Source organism: Dendrobium catenatum, unplaced genomic scaffold (assembly GCF_001605985.2).
Source record: "Dendrobium catenatum unplaced genomic scaffold, ASM160598v2 fragScaff_scaffold_913, whole genome shotgun sequence".
Classification (NCBI taxonomy): Eukaryota; Viridiplantae; Streptophyta; class Magnoliopsida; order Asparagales; family Orchidaceae; genus Dendrobium; species Dendrobium catenatum.
Genome location: NW_021319375.1, coordinates 634,172 through 651,546, shown reverse-complemented (window position 1 = coordinate 651,546; position 17,375 = coordinate 634,172). Strand labels below are relative to the sequence as shown.

General features: G+C 38.1%; 1 protein-coding gene across 6 annotated transcripts in view; it reads right to left on the bottom strand.

The window, feature by feature from the left end:
- Positions 1-15,177, bottom strand: part of LOC110109254 (gamma-tubulin complex component 5-like) — a 36,257-nt gene extending 21,080 nt beyond the window's left edge. For 3 of the 6 annotated variants that reach the window (XR_003701635.1, XM_020840226.2, XM_028697322.1), the window contains exons 1-13: positions 14,971-15,177; positions 7,747-8,030; positions 7,050-7,310; positions 6,862-6,959; positions 5,033-5,195; positions 4,838-4,948; positions 2,406-3,563; positions 2,171-2,323; positions 1,992-2,091; positions 1,827-1,921; positions 1,544-1,729; positions 1,416-1,472; positions 1,257-1,328 (exon numbers count right to left, since the gene is read on the bottom strand). Coding sequence is in view for 5 of the 6 variants with exons in the window: in XM_020840226.2 (XP_020695885.2) it covers positions 1,257-1,328; positions 1,416-1,472; positions 1,544-1,729; positions 1,827-1,921; positions 1,992-2,091; positions 2,171-2,323; positions 2,406-3,563; positions 4,838-4,948; positions 5,033-5,195; positions 6,862-6,959; positions 7,050-7,310; positions 7,747-7,857 (2,565 nt within the window). In the remaining variant the exon portion in view is untranslated. Of the gene's footprint in view, positions 1-1,256; positions 1,329-1,415; positions 1,473-1,543; positions 1,730-1,826; positions 1,922-1,991; positions 2,092-2,170; positions 2,324-2,405; positions 3,564-4,837; positions 4,949-5,032; positions 5,196-6,861; positions 6,960-7,049; positions 7,311-7,746; positions 8,031-9,436; positions 9,699-14,970 lie in introns of those variants that run through there. The other 3 variants (XM_020840233.2, XM_028697320.1, XM_028697321.1) reach the window with 3 other exon arrangements.
- Positions 15,178-17,375: the final 2,198 nt, after the last annotated feature.

Sequence of the window (17,375 nt, the reverse complement as noted above, 5' to 3'; positions counted from 1 at the left end):
AGAATTTGAAATTGAAGGTGGGATTAGGAAAGAAGTTTAATGAGAGAATCAAGAAAATTAAAAGGGGATTAATGGGGAGCATAACCGGCCTTGTGTAGAGGAGAGAGAGGGCAGAAATTTTAAAAGGTGGGGACCACCTGATTAAGTGACAGGTTTTAAATAAAATCTGAATTTATTCAGATTTCACATAAAAGGAAGTTTCCTTTCACGGTTGTAGGCAAGAAACAAATTGGAATTTCAAATTCCCATTAACGGATGGAATTTAAATGTCTAAGGCTGATTAAGAAAGCAATTAATCAAGCCTTAAAGGCTTGATTTCCACGGCTTGGCAACACAGCCAGTAACGGCTGTGAAGGCTGCCAGGGAAATCGTTGAGCTGGGGAGGGGAGAAGGGGCTCACGGCTGGGGCTGGGAAGCTCGCGGGTAATGGGGCCGACCAAAGGAGGCAGGGGTGGAGGGCCTGCTGCCGCCGGTGGGGAGGTAGGGAGGGGTAGACGGCGGTAAGCCCAAGGGGAGAAAAATTGGGGAGATCTCCAAGGAATCAAGTGGCGACGAATTCACTAACCTTAGTTATCTTCAACCCGGATTTCCGCACAATGAATTTGGACGCAAGTTAGAACTCACAAAGAGATCTAAATTCCCCGTCGAACTCACTAAGAGATCTACGAGAAGTGCACTCACAAAGAGAACATTAGAGGCAAACTTTCATTCATTCAAAAACTAAGAAAATACAATGCATATTGCCTCATATAAGGAGGCTAAAATGAAAGAAAAGAAAAGACGTAAATGCCCTTGGGGCTACATAAGTCAAACAATGCCCTCAGGGGCAAACTCGGAAAAACTAAGAAAATACATGACATAATCTATAGAACTCAAAAGTAGAGGCTCTGGATCGTAGCCGTCGATCTGCGCCGTCGGCGATGGTACACGTGTCGAAATCTGATGTCCTCATCATTCTTAATACAAAAGTTTAAGCTGTGTTCATAATAGAAACACCCATCATATAGAAGGAATATTCAATACATCACAGCCTACTTATAATCCACTCGGTAATATAGTCACCCATGTTTTGATGAGAGAACAATTTATGCAATTTCTACATATCTACATAGACTTAATTTTGTAACAAGTCTTGTGTGCACCTTATATTTATAATTGAAATTATGCCAATCTTATATTTTTATTGGCCTTGAGCCAACATAATGAAAATGTGGAGTAAATTTATATCTTTTTTACTAAAAAAAATACATGCTTACCTTCCACATCCACCTTCGAGCTTTATTGAGCAAATGTTTTGCACGTTTGACCTTTAGAAGGAATCCCATGACCTGAATGAAGCACAAAATTAATCAAAATTATAAGGATAACCAATCTTAATGGAAGGAAGAAAAAGGACACCATCAAGGTAAATTTACTTGATTATATTTCTTCAATGTCTCTGAATTAATAATCAGGTCAAGAGGCCAAGAGACCTATGAGATAAAATCATAAGCATACAAGAAGCACTAAAATGAAACAATCAATTTCACCGTTAAAATAATACCTTGTATGAGAATTTTAAAAGATCAAGTGCATCGATACCAAAAAACTGACCGCGAACCCGACGGGGTGTTGCAATATTGCTAGTTTTATTTTCCTCATCTTCTCGAGCATCAGATTGTGAAATAGATACAACGAAAGAATCTGGGGCACTCAGAAGGGTATTATCAGCGGAATTTCTGATGGATTCCTATTTTTGAAAAAGTATTACCAGATTATTAGAAAAGAAGAATTTCACATAAGTTATTGCAACAGAAGAATTACATGAATTTTGAAAGTTCAAGAACCTGCAGAATAGTATTTAACTCGAAATCATCGTCCCATGATTCTCCCTTATCTATCTTGTCAAAAACTACAGTAAGGAACCTCTGCAGCAGGTCACCTGAAAATAAGAATATTTTAAAGCCCCAAAATCACTTGGCAGAAAAACAGGAGCTTGAAACTGAAACTACCTGACCCAAGCAAATAAATTGACCGTATTATATTAAGTTCTTCCATCAATTTCCAATCATTCATTAGCTTCAAAAGTATATGTCTACCAATTTGATCGATCTAGAAGTAAGAAAATGAAAAAAAGCATGGTTTCAGATCGTAAATAACAAAAAAAACACAAATAAAATAAGCTTTTTACCTGTTTTTTAATATATACAGCGAGACATTCCTTTATGATGACATCAGGTTGGGGCGCGGCATTCAAATTTACATCTTGGATCCAACTAAGAATTCTTTGGGAAACTGTGCTGTTCTTCTGGAAAGGAAGAAGATCTGACACTGGGACATTTTCCTGTTCTAAAACAAATTGTTTTCATGAGAATTAAAGTTAGATAAGCCCTGAATGTATGCTCTCAAAAGCAATTTTTTTACACCTGAAAAGAAGGAAGAAGAGTTGGAAAGGAATACAAATATTCCAAATTCCTAATATCAACTTCTGCGTGAAGCAGTTTAACTTCATTATGATGAAAACCAGAACTGTAGTCAGTTCCCGAAAAACTTGGGAGAGAACTTCCACTTTGGATATCGCCACTTGCCTCTGCGCTGTTAAACCTTTCAGCATAAATAGCCTTTCGCAAGCTTTCATCATTCAGAGGAGGAAGGCGAATGTACTGAGATATATTAAGATTACTCCAAGAGGCTTTGTGCTTTTCAATAAACTGTCTGGATACAGTCATGATTGGCATATGAGGGTGGAGAGAGCTGATGAAGGTAGTTGCCAAAATGTCACTATCTTTCGAATTGGTGCTATGATGGTCTGAACTATATTTAGGTTTCACTTTCATTGAACCATGACCTTGTGTAATTCCACTATCGCAAGAATCACCTTTTCCACCTTCTACCTCTCTTCTCTCTTTTATTGCATCAGCCAAGAATTTGATCCATATCTTCTCAAGGCTTAATGATGCTTGTCCATCTTCTGTAACTACTTTCAGTATCTTCTCTTTGTTAATGATCTCAGCTATCTCAGGGAAGGATATTGTTAGTTTATGATAAATGTGATCCCGATCACCTATTAAGCCTGCCAATGATAACAGGAAGACTTCAGGTAAGGTCAAAACTCCCATTAGGCGAGCATAATTGCAACTTTCTGCAAATCCATGTATTTTCAAAGTATTTGGCCAAGCCTCCTGCTGAAACTTCTGCCAGTTAAACTGACCATCAGACTCATTTGATAATGGAAAGTCGAGCATTCTGCCACGCCCCTTATCGGGCAAAGAAATGTAGTCGCCCCGAACATGTTGAACCAACTGCAAAGATTTCCCAGCAGATACAATGGGTCTTGCCAGTTCTTTCAGGAACATAGGGCAGTTAATATCGCTTTGATCACTCCCTCCCACAGAACTAAACAAGGGAGCAGATTCCTGACCTCCTGTTTCTCCCCTAACTCGCAGCCTAGTAGAATCAGCATCCCCATCAACCAGAGTATCATTGGATTTAGAGCTCATAGGCCTGGACAACCGAAAAAGATAACTGGTCTCCCAATATGATGGCTGATCAACAGTAATTGCATTATTGGCATAAAAGAAAACCTATGAAGTGGAGATTGAGATAGGAAAAGAATTTTAAGAAACTTAACTAGAAAAGTTCATTAATTGGCTCAATTTTTAAATATGGCCTTAAATAGATAACAACAATGATCACGATAAATGAAACATTTCAGACTGAAAAAATAGTCAAAAGAAAATATTTAAACCATGAATAAATGGAGTGTTGATTGCTACTACTATTGTTCTAGCAAATGACCCTTAAGTTGTAAGTCTTAAGAAAAGAGTTCATTTACTTATCTCAGAAACCATTAGTTATCCTTTTTACCTAGGATATTTAGCAAATCACTTCAAAAGCTTTTATGAGTGATAGTAAGCCTTATAAAGAGTTGGTATAAGACCATTTAGTTAAGATGCTCAGAACATTGAATATAAAGACTTCGAAGCAAAAGTGTAAATACTCTTTATGCATTTTTCTCATTCTTCAATTCATCTTGCCATTTCGGCAAACAAGTATTAGCTGCACAGTGATTATGTTAGACCGGTTCAGCAGGTCCATACCGGACCGGCTTACAAACAACCGAGGCGGAACTCTCCACTTCCTCCATGTTGATTCAACGCCCAGGCAACGCAATGCAGTTTTGGAAGGGCTTTTTATCAATTTTAGGAGGGAAATTGAATGTATAGACTGTTTAGAAATTTCCTTTTGAATTGTATGCATTAAATAGTTTGTTTTCCTAGGATTTGGTCATCTGAATTTGGCTAAAATTTGAGATCTCTTAGGTTTTATTTGGGCTCTAGCGGCGTCTAGAGATTGGGAGAGATCGATCATCCTCTCGAATAGAGGATCAATTGTATCTTGATATTTATGTTTCCCTTTCATCAAATAATATAAATTATCTACTGCTTTCGTGGTTTTGTGTTTTGTGGAGAAAACTCTCCGTTTTCCGAAGATTGATAAGAAATACTTGAGATCTACAAGTGTTTCCTATCAAATTCCTCCACAAGAAAAATGAGGACCTAATGAGTATGATAAACAAAGAGACAACTTAAACTCTAGTGTACTCTAGAAAGACGGATTGATTCAAAAAACAAACATTTTACAAATGTAAGGGTAAAGTTGCATCATCAACCTTTTCTTATACCCTATATTAGTAGCAGGTCCATGAACTAGATACACATTTTTTTGTGTTTACACGCACATATTTTAGCTTTTATGTTTAAGCGAGTGTAAGAGAACAATCATGAATCAAGATAAACATGTTAAAACAAAAATAAAACGATCAAAATGCTAAATCAACATAAAAAATCACAAATACCTCCTCACAAGGATCATCAAGTAATCCCTCATACAACCATGAGTCCAGCACCTCGAGATATGGAAGCAAAGTTTCTCCCATGATGGAAAACAACATATGATATGCTTCTTCCTGATTTCAGCACGATTTGTCTAGATAAAATTGTAACGGGCAGTAAGAAAAAAAAAGCAGGTGAAAACAGATTATATTTCTAACCTCACCACCTTGTACAAGATAGACTTCACTCATTTTCTTGAATAGAAAATTCAGAATACTAACTGCCAGCTTATCAGCAGGGATTACAATTTCAGAATTCACATAAGCACTCGGTATGGATCCATGCACCACTTGAGCAAGATGCTCTGCCCCAGAGCACATACTGCAAAGTAGTGTGGCATATGAGATTAATCACATGACATGGAAGAGGAATATAAAATAAGCACAACTGCAAAGAAGTCAAGGTAATGAAGCTAATCAACACAATTTTCTTTGCCTGACTAAGGAATCAAGGGGATTTTTTGGTTCAACAACAGAAAAAAAAAAATCGAAGTAATTAGAGGTTCTCTATTCGTTCTTCTCTAAGTATGTTCCATCACAAGACGTAGATATCGATATGCCTAAAAGGCTTGAAAAGGGGTTGGGCCAAAGCTAACATACTACAACAACAACAACATCAAGCCTTTATCCCACTACGTGGGGTCGGCTACATGAATCTTTTTTCTCCATTGTGTCCTATTAAAAGTCAAATTCTTGTTTAAATCTAATAAAGAAAGGTCATTCCTAATATTTTCTAACCAAGTCTTTTTAGGTCTACCCTTACCTTTCTTAACATAAGTCAAATCTAATACCTCTACTCTCCTAACCAGGTCATCGGAAGGCCGCCGTTTTATGTGACCAAACCATCTAAGGCGACTCTCTCTAATCTTATCTTCTACTGGAGCTACTCCAACCTTTTCACGTATATGCTCATTTCGTATCCTATCTCTAAGAGTAAATCCACTCATCCACCTGAGCATCCTCATCTCTGCCACACTTAACTTAGTATTATGCTTCTCTTTTAATGGCCAACATTCGGCACCATAAAGCATTGCAGGCCTCACTACCATTAATCTCCAAGTAAATTTAATGGCCAAAGCTAACATAGTTAGAATATTTTTCAAGAAAATTTTGCTGAAAAAGAGTTAACTAGTTGGGATAATGATCATAAGATCCTGACTTGGAGATTAAATTTACTAATGCGCCAAAAGCAACACTCAAATATTTCTGAAAATATAGCAAGCAGTCAAGGTGGCATAAGATATCATTTTGTTTTGTGTCAATTCTATTATTAACTAAATAATAACAGTTTTGAAACTATTCATTACAGTGCAACTGCAATACTTCAATAAAACAATAAAAGGTGCTTGGTAATTGATCTTGCAACTTCAACGTTAGTATACTAATAAACTCATCACCGTCAATATCCTTCCCAACTATTTTAGCTCGGATAAAAAATCCTTCTCCTCAACAAAATTCCACAGGAAGAATCTCTAATAAATAACAAATAACACATACAACTAATTGAGAATTGGAAGGATCGGGGAAGGAAAGAAATTTTACTAATTAAGAGCATCTAAATGAAAAACAGGACAACAATCAGGGGTTTCCTTTGACATATAACCATATCTTCCAAGTCTACACATAATTGTAATAGGATAACTCCAAATTGAACTAGATAGATTACGCAGACAATAACTTTTAGACATGTAAATAACAACTTGCTAAAACTGATCTGAGATTAAATATTAAGATCATGAACATGACTTCAAGTTCACACTTTACTAGGTCTATGGATTCAACACCATGAAAACTTGTTTAACTTCATCAAGGAACTACTTAGCATCTAAGCAAAGAATGGAAAATAACCAAGCTAAAATTAATGATGCATAATGAACTTGTTCGGGGCGAGTGAAAATTTTCGTTTGAGAGAACACCTTCACCAAAGATAGCAAACAGAAGATTTCAAGCAAGTCAAAATAATTGAGATTACAATGAAACTGCCTGACCTTGATAAGGAATTGGTCAGCTGAAGGAGTGTAACTGTTATTTGGCAATCTATAGAAGTCGACCTTATTTCCTCTTTCAAAGCAAGATCCCGCAATCTCTTTATACAAAATAAAAGAGATTACACAAAAATAAATAAAAATCAGCAGATGCAGATATCTAATGTAGACATCATGCAGAGCAAAATTACCTTGAGCCAAGAATGGACGGAATGAGCAAAAGCCTGAAGGGTAGGAGCTCTTTGACGAGAAGCTTTTACATTCTTAACAAAGAGTTCCACCTTCTTTAAGCATGTTCCACAGAATATAAACTTGTTTAAAATGCTGTGAAGACTAGTCTGGGATAGATGACAAGAAAAAATCCCACTCTTCACCAGAAATATTTGCCCACCAGTATCCCAAGAAAATAAATTGCTGCAGAAACCTTGCAGCATCTGTAAGATGCCATGTACCTGATCAAAAAAGAAGCATTACTATAGCTTTAGGTATAAAATATGTCATTAAGGGTTCATATACAAATCACGATTGTGAAAAGTGCCAATTAGCCATACACAGCCTATTGTTCAAGAGCATTGAGAAGGAAAACTCTATTTTTTTTTTCTTTTTCTTTTTTCGCGGCAATGAATTCAGAAAGCCATGCAGACTAGTGTTTATTAGGTTTCGTTTGGGACGGCTTTTTATTGCTTCTTAAAGCAGCTTTCTAGTACAAAATTTTTTATTTTGTATTAAAAAGCTGCTTTAAGAAACATTAAAAAAAACCGTCCCAAATGACCCATTAGTCTGCAAAAGCACCTGAACAAAAGACGGTTCATTGTTCTCCAAATAAATATTCTCAAAGAAGCCTGAACAACCGAATTGGAAAAAAAGGGCGTAAGAATATTTAAATACCAGTTCCTTTTCATCTGCCTTGAAGCTAGAGACTGGTTCTGCGTGAGGCATGCCATTTGAAATGCTAAAATGAAGCTTCTTGATAAAACTCTGTTGATGCACCTCGGCCATTGTGCATGCATCAGTCAAGAAACAATAATAATTGAGTCATAACCATGAATTCTAAATCAGATAGATAGAATCAATAAGCCCGTGATGTCCGTTATGGAGCTTCATGTTAGGATTTCGACAATTTATTTTTCCCTTCAGAGAGAAATGTTGATATTCCGTTAAAGCCATCAACGCTGCATAATGTAAAAGATTGAAATTGAAATGTAACATTCAACATGAAATTTTGTATCGCATGACTATGGAAAATTGTGCTCTATATTCGTGCCTACCATGTTGATTTTCTTGTATATTAAGTAATCAATAAAAAATCTTAATCTATCCATATATCTAACATATATGGATTTAAACTTTAAAAAAAAATTAGAACTAAGAAAACCTATTGTGGCTCAATTTAGTTTGCTTTAATTTTACTGAGAATCATTTTGTGAATTAGCACTAGTTTGATCAAGATTGGAATTTTGGAAAACTGGCAAAAAGGTAAATAACACTAAATCAAACTTTGAATAATGTATCTTGAAACTTTGAATAAAAAACGAAGGGTTGGTATTAGATTTACTATACTAAATTAAAATATGCATGATGCAACTTAAGCCATCTAATAAAAAGAGAGAATAGTTGATCTTAAATTTAATGCATATAAATCTTTTTAAATTAATACTATATGTGAAACCAAACAAAATTGTTTCCATCTAAGAACATCAATCATAATTAACCCCAATTCCTAAACCTCATCACAATTAAAAAAAATTAACAAAAAACTATCGCTTCATTATTGATTATTATTTAACTCTTGAGATTTTAATATATTATTAAATTTTCTAAAATTAGGAAGCTAGTCCCCAATCAAGAATTTACCCCAATTTGAGTTTTAATATTGACTTAAAAAAATTCCCATCTAGTACAAGCACCACATATTAGAGTACATACTCAATAATGTTCTGTCAAATAATAGGAAACTATATTATGTAAATTACGGTTTCTATAACCCTATTTCACACCATAAATTAAGGATTCTATAACCCTAGTTCACACCATATAATCTCTCAATGTTGAAGCTCAAATTAAACTAACTATAACTTTTATCGAATAATAAAAATTAACAAAAGTTCATCAACGATCAATTATAATTACTCCAGTTTACAATTTTTCTGAAGAAAATTAATCTAAGCAAAGTTCCAACTCCTCCTTTGGACAAATTTGATTAATAAGTAAGGTCAACTCTAACCGAACGCCAAACGATTGTTTACAGTCACCGCGAGCCCCAACCAAATGCCAAATTCAGCGACATTTTGCGTCAGGTGAATAGTGCAATCCCAATATTTGATGAGGTGCAGCCATACACCTGACCTGATGTGGTGCAGCCATATTATAAGAATAAGGGATAAATTACACCTCTTGCACATGCCACTAGCAAGCTATCACTATCAAGCCGTTATTCCCACTATGCTGCTAGCTTTATCATTATTAGTACCTATACTCTTTTTACCCTAAGTATTTAGTTTAATTAAAATACTACCACTCTACCAGCAATATATGAACAATCTTTCCTGTAGAAAATCAGAAAGAATAGAAACAGAACTCATTTTCTACTGTTCCATTGCTCTTGTGTTTGCCTTGGCTGCCGGTTTCCTTGCAGGTTGTGCTTGGTGCTACACCAATTTGGTATCAGAGTCACACCTGGGCCGGTGTCAATGGAGGAAACTAGCCGACGAGCTGCTTCCGACGATGATCGAAGATTAGACGCGATGTGGGCGATGCAAACCACCATTTCCAATCAACTCACAGCTCTCACCGCCGACGTAAAACAACTCGCTCTTGAGGTCCGACGAGACTGTCAGAATCAAAATGAAGTAGATCCGAACCCGCGGCGCCAACAGAGCTCCACCTGGGACGGACGACTGGCGGCGTTGAATGCATTGAGCGGAGAAACCCAATCGCGGTACCTGATTTATCCAATTCGGAGGAGGAGCACACTCCGCAGCGACCACTCCCACGGTCGGATTCAAAAGAAGGTGAACATGAATATCCTTATCAGATCAGACTAGGAAGGTATCTGTATCCCCGACCTCATCAAGAGTTCTGTGCTAAACTCGACATTCCCTTCTTTGAGGGACGCTTGCACATTGAAGATTACTTGGGCTGGGAACGATCGGTTGAGGCGTTCTTTGACTGCATGGACATCAGTCCTGAAAAGCAAGTGAAATACGTTGCGTGCAGGTTGAAAGGAGGAGCGGGCGCATGGTGGATGCAAGTGATGCAGAATAGGCAGCGGAAAGGAAAAGGAGACATTCAGAGCTGGGCCAGATTGAAGCAAATGATGAGATCACATTTTCTCCCGACCGATTACGAGCAGCTTCTTTATGTCAGGTATCAACATTCTACCCAAGGCTATAGAACTGTTAGTGAGTACACTGAAGAGTTATATAGGTTAAGTGCACGTAACAATTTACACGAGTCGGAGACTCAGCTCATTGCCCGCTATATCGGAGGCTTGAAAGAAGCCAAACAGGACAAACTGGAACTCGATTTCGTTTGGACGTTGTCACAAGTAGTCAATTTCGCCCTTAAGGCTGAACTTCAGTTGACCCGACCATCTCGTAGCTCCAACTATCAAAGGAAGCCATCTGAATAGTATTCTGAGCTGCGAACTACGGGACAAAATTTGAAGACAAATCCTACTCATCCACCGGCGGCGAACACCAGTCCGGTTAATGCACCTGATCCTAAAATACCGCCCAAGCCCAGATTACCCGCCAAGGAGAATCCTTATACGAGACCCTCGACATTGAAATGCTTCCAATGTTTTCAAATCGGTCACAAATCCAATGAATGTCCAACCTAGCCGCAGGTCCAAATTATTGAAGGAGAATCATAAGAAAATGTTGTTGAGCAGATTGGTGATATGGATCCGGAAACAGAGGATTTAGTAGCAGATGAAGGGGAACCTATTTTATGTGTCATGGAATGCCTATTGCTAGCTTCAAGGCAGCCTAACACCTCCCAACGCAATGCCATTTTTCGTACCTGATGCACCATCAACGACAAGGTCTATGACCTGCTCATTGGTGCAAGCACTTCAATTGAAAACAACCAAAAATCTGCACCCTTACAAAATAAGTTGGGTTAAAAAAGGGATAGAGATGTTAGTAACTGAGATGTGCAGAGTCACATTCTCCATTGGCAAGAGTTACACTTGCGAAATTCTCTACGATGTCCTTGAGATGGATGTGTGAAATGTCATTTTAGGCCGCCCGTGGCAATACGATAATGGGGTAATCTACGATGGGGGCCTCAACGCCAATTCACTTGAATGGAAGGGAAGAATGCTGCGGTTTTTACCGCACTATAACTCAAGTAGTACTCATACGCGCAAGGACAATGCAACATTTCACCTTTTGACGGGTACTATTCTATTAGCAAAGAGATCCAAAGGTGAGCTATATGCTACAGTGGTGACTAACAGTCCAACACAAAAAGAAGAGACCCCTTTACAGCGTCATGCTCAAGCAATATTTACTACCAACCGAACTCCCACCAGGCTTACCTCAAATCCGTAATATTCAACATCAAATAGACTTGGTTCCTGGCACCAATCTACCCAACCTGCTGCTTTACAAAATGAGTCCAAAGGAGCACGAGATCCTATAAGAAATTGTTTAGGAGCTTTTAGATAAACAGCTCATCCAGCCCAGTTTAAGCCCTTGCGCCGTCCCAAAATTACTTGTTCCTAAGAAAGACAACAAATGGCGGATGTGCATAGATAGTCGAGCTATCAATAATATCACAACTAAGTTCTGTTTTCCTGTTTCGTGCCTGGAAGAGCTGCTGGACAAACTCGCTTATGCCAAGTATTTCTCCAAACTGGAACTACACAACGGGTATCAACAAATTTGGATTAGGCCTAGTGATGAATGGAAGACGGCCTTTAAAACGAGCTCCGGTTTATATGAATGACGAGTAATGTCATTTGGCCTCTGCAACGCCCGGCCACGTTCATGCGCATGATAAATGAGGTACTTAAAAATTACCTTAACAACTTTTGTGCTTTTTATTTCGATGACATCTTAATTTATAGAAAATTGTTGGAAGAACATATACAACACCTCACCTTGATTTTGAAAACTCTTCGTGACAACCAATTATTCCTAAATCCTGCTAAATGCGAGTTTTCTTCTACATAAATCTATTTCTTGGGGTTCATCATCTCAGCTGAGGGTATTGCCACAGATCCACGCAAGGTTGAAGCTGTGTTGAACTGGCCCTAACCACGATCATTGTTCGAAGTTAGAAGCTTCCACGGCCTTGCAAATTTTTACTGTCAATTTATCCGTGGTTTCAGCATCTTGATGGCACCTCTCACTGACTGCTTAAAGGCCAAACAATTTTCGTGGGATGAAGAAAAGCAAAGGAGCTGGGATTCCATCAAACATGCCATCACCACGACGCCTATTCTAGCATTGCCAAACTTCGATGTTCCTTTCCAAGTGGATTCAGATGCTTCCGCAATTGGCATCGATGCCGTATTATCCCAACTGGACAAGCTAGTGGAATACTTTAGTGAAAAATTGAGCCCAGCTCGACAGTGATGGACCATTTACGAACAGGAATTATATATTGTGGTCCGAGCTCTCAAGCATTGGGAGCATTATTTATTGCATAGAGATTTTGTACTCTGCAACGATCATCGGGCCTTATAATTCATTAATATATAGAAAACTATCAACCGTATGCATGCTCGGTGGGTGCTCTTTCTTCAAAAGCTTACTTTTGTTTTAAAGCATAAGTCTGGTAGTCAAAATCGTGTCGCCGACACACTAAGCCGGCGGACAGCACTGCTCACCCAATTGTAAACGGAGATAAGCGGGCTTGAATCTCTACAGGAAATTTACCCCACCGATACTGATTTTGCAAATATTTGGAGAGCTTGTTATGAAGGCCAATCTCAGGGTGATTATTCCATCCGCCATGGATATATGTATACCCTTTGTATTCTTTCTTCATCATGGAGACATCAGTTAATACTTGAAACTCATTGTGGGGGCTTGGCGGCCCACCTGGGTCGTGACAAAACATTAAGCCAGCTCCAGAACCTTTTTTTTTTGCCAAAGCTGTATCGTGATGTCCTTCTCTTAGTGGAGCGTTGTCAAGTTTGCCAAGAATATAAAGGCACTCAGCATAACACGGGGCTATACACACCACTGCCTATTCTCGAGTCAATATGGGAAGACATCAACATTGATTTCATCTTGGGCTTCCATGAACTAAGCGAGGCTGCGATTCCATTATGGTTGTCATGGATTGCTTTTCAAAAATGGCACATTTTGTTGCCTGCAAAAAGACTCTTGACACTATACATGTCGCTCATTTGTTCTTCATGAAGTCGTCCGTCTCCACGGACTGCCCCGAAGCATAACTTCAGATCGCGACGTCAAGTTTATAAGCCATTTCTGGCGGAAAATGTGGAAGCGCCTACACCCAGCGATTAACCTTAGTTTGACCTATCACCCGCAATCGTATGGTCAAATTGAGGTTGTTAACCGTACTTTGGGCAACATGCTACATTGCTTAGTCCAAGGCCATCCGAAGCAATGGGAAGATTTCTTGAGGCAGGTGGAGTTCACTTACAACTCCATGCCTAATCGTTCTACGGAAAAATGCCCCTTTCAAATTGTCTACACTAAAAGCCCCAATCATGTCTTTAATATCTATGTGCTACCTAAGTGTTCTGACAAAACAGCAACCCAATTACTGGACCAGTACCACGATGTGTTAACGTAAGATCGCAACAAATTGATCACTTCCAATGCAGCTTACAAAGACGCCGCTGATCTTCACCGACGTCAGCAAGTGTTTCAACCAGGTGACTTGGTCATGGTTTGCATGCGTAAAGAGCAGTTTCCATCTAGTACATACTCTAAACTTAGTCCCCGCAAAATCGGCCTGGTTCCTATCGTTCGACATATCAATGATAATGCATATATTGTCGAACTTCCGCCTCACATCCACACTTCTGCAACTTTTAATGTTGCAGATATCACTGCATATCATCCGCCAGACTACTCTAACATTCATGTGGACACTGAAATTCCGGGAGGAGGGACCTGATGCGGTGCAACCATACACCTGACTTGATGTGGTGCAGCCATACTGTAAGAATAAGGGATAACTTACACCTCTTCAACATGCCACTAGCAAGCTATCACTATCAAGCCGTTATTCCCACTATGCTGCAGCTTTATCATTATTAGTACATATACTCTTTTTACCCTAAGTATTTAGTTTAATTACAATACTACCAACACTATATGAACAATGTTTCATGTAGAAAGAATCATAAAGAATAGAAACAAAACTCGTTTTCTACTGTTCCATTGCTCTTGTGTTTGCCTTGGCTGCTGGTTTACTTGCAGGTTGTGCTTGGTGCTACACCAATATTGACGTCGCATTGTTCAGGAATGCCATTTTTTTGTCATTTTGTTTGGTTGAAATTTGATTGGAGAAAGGATATACATGGTATATTCTTTTTTGATGTTATGAAATGGAGTTCGGTTGGAGATGAATTACTACATTTTTGGAGTATTACTAAATTTTATAACGTAAAATGAGTATTTCGGTTGGAGATAGCCTAATCATCAGTTACAACATAAGAATTTCCTATTTTATAATATTATCAAGATTAAATCCCCTTCAATAATCTAGGATTCTCGAGTCTAAGGCCATAAGAAGGGAGAACAATGTGAACGACATAGAGCTCATTCCACTCCGAGAAAAAGCGGATAGCTGCCCTCTTCAGTGACCGAAGAAGCGGAAAGAAGAAAGTAAAAAAGAATGATGGAAGAAGAGCTACGGCATTATTGCTTGGCACTCAATCCGCCACCCATCATCATGAGCAACGATCGCACCCGCCTCCAATGCGTTCGCTGCAGTCGAGATCGACATCCCACTCACTCGCTCTCTCAAAAGGATGCAAGTGCTTTAATGGGTTTAAACCCCAAAATAAAAAACATAGACCAGGATCATATGGGGCTGTTTGGATGCAGGATTTAGACCGGATTTGAAGCGGATTTGAGCTAAATCCAGCCAAACGGCCAAAAATGCAAAACCAAATCTCACCGTAAATCAAAGCCGCGGTTGACGGAAAATTCCCTCTTTCGTGGTAAATCCCGGATTTACGAAATCCTTTGGTTCGGCGGATTAACGGGAATTGGCCGAAGAAGCGCGCGAAAGGGAGAAAGTTATCTTCACAGCAAGCTCCCGTTGTTGTTTCGAGCGAAAAAATTTCGTAACTTCCGCTCCAAAGGGAACGTCGTCGAAGGAGCGAATCCAGTTCGTACAGACGAACTGCACTAAAAAAAATCAGCTTTTTGAAGGGTTTTACATCCTCTAAATCCGAATTTATGAAATCCTACTTAAATGAAATCATAGGTGCTGCCAAACAGCCCCATAAGATTTATAAGAAGATACTATCCCCGTCGAGGTGAAGGGCGGCAAAGAGAAGAAAAAAATGGTGGTCATGGAAAACTTACCTTCTCAAGAGCATCAAGAGCCATTGCGAGAAAACAAGAAGAAGATGGAAAGCCTACGGGAGGGTTTCTACTACAATAGCTATCGGAGAATCGAATCGTGCGAAATAAGCACAGAAGTAGAACTGCGAGGGAAACAGACGATCGCGTCCTAATAGCTCAGGTCAGGTTGATCGGGTCGGGTCAACCTTTGTGTTGGAGAAATTAATATTATTATAATTTAAAATTCTTACAAAATAATTAATAGAATTATCTAACTCAACCCTTTATTAATAAATGAGTTAATAAAAGATTTAGGCTTGGTTTTCTTATTGCTTCATAAAGCTTTTTTAGTATAAAAATTTTAATTTTTTACTATTAAATTATTTTAAGAAGCAATAAAAAAGTCATTCCAAACGAAATTTTAATCATATATGAATTAGTGAAATTTTTTTATAAAAGTTTGTAAAATCTACAATGTCATGCACCCCATCAATGTATTCTATTAAAAATAAAAAATAAAAAAATAATATATATAATGAACACAGATGCCCTAAATTAAGTAAAATATCAATAATTAAAAGTACATGTTTACAAAAAGCAAAAGACTAATAAGACATTTTAAATTTTGAATGAGCAGATTAAATATATATTTGTGTTAAATTCCTTTACTTTGGCGACTCTAAAGCTAAAAAATTGCACTTAATATCTTGGAGTAATACATGCAAGCCTAAAGACCTGGGTGGCATTGGCTTACCTTCCCTGCAATCTCTCCAATTTAGTTTTAATTTCTCTCTTATTACTAGAATGTATAATGCTAATCGTCCTCTTAGCAATTGGCTGTTAAGCCTTTACATATCTCCTTGGAAAGATCTGATTTCTAAAGCTTCTAAGTACTGGAAGTATATTTGTAGGGATGCAAACCTGGCAAAAGATAACTTTCATTTAAGTGTATCAGCTCATTCTAATTTTGCTTTGTTCTTGGATCACTGGTATAAAGATAAATGTGTTAGAGACATCGCTAAACTTCGGCCCCTTCTATGTGCTTTTCCTGTTAATGAGAGGATTACTGCTATTATAAACGGGGATACATGGGCTTTGCCTGATTCCATGCCCCAAGCCGTTCATACTGCTCTTTTTGATATTCCCCTTACTCCTACTACCTGGGCTAACCTGTCTTGGGATACTGGTAAGGTGTGTAAGCACAGGAATTTTAGGGATTTTTATTTTAAACAAGATGTTAAAGTGAATTGGTGGAAATTTGTGTGGCATAAGCACTTTATCTTAAGGTATTCCTCTTTTTGTTGGATGGCTATCTCTGGTGGCTTAAAAACTGCTGACTCTTTGTTAGCTAAGGGTATCATTGTGGATCCCAAATGTTCTTTATGTCATTGTTATGCAGAGATTGTTAGTCATCTTTTCTTCGAGTGTGACTATTCTTTTTCTATTCTCAATATGCTTATGTCCAACCTTGGGTTTTTACTGTTAAAGCCCAATGTGCTGCAAATTTTCAAGTATATTAAGGATTCTCATGACAAGAACAAACACTTTTATTATCTTCTTATATGCTCTTCAATTTATTTTATATAGAGAGAAATGAATGAAAGGAAATTTGGAACCTCATCAGTATCTTCTACAACTTTAACTCTGAAGATTAAAGCAGCAGTTTTCTCTAGAATTATGAAATGGTCTTCTAGAGATAAGGTGATTAATTTGTTGTAGGAAATATGGAGTTGCAGCTTGGATCGGGAATGGTTGTTGTTTTGCCTAAGAATGTTGGCTTTCTGGATGAAGAAAGGGGTCTGTCTTTCATCTGTTTTTCTTTTTGTTTCTCGAAAATGGGCAAGGAGGATTGGATTAACTTTTTCTTCTTCGAGAGGGCAACATAATGGGTGGTTGTCCGCAGATTTTGGCATTGTTGGTTTTCTCGAGTGAAAATGGGCAGGGATGTAAGAATTGTCATTTTCTCCTTTGGATGGCAGGAGATTTTGGAATCATTTTTGCAACCAGATTGAG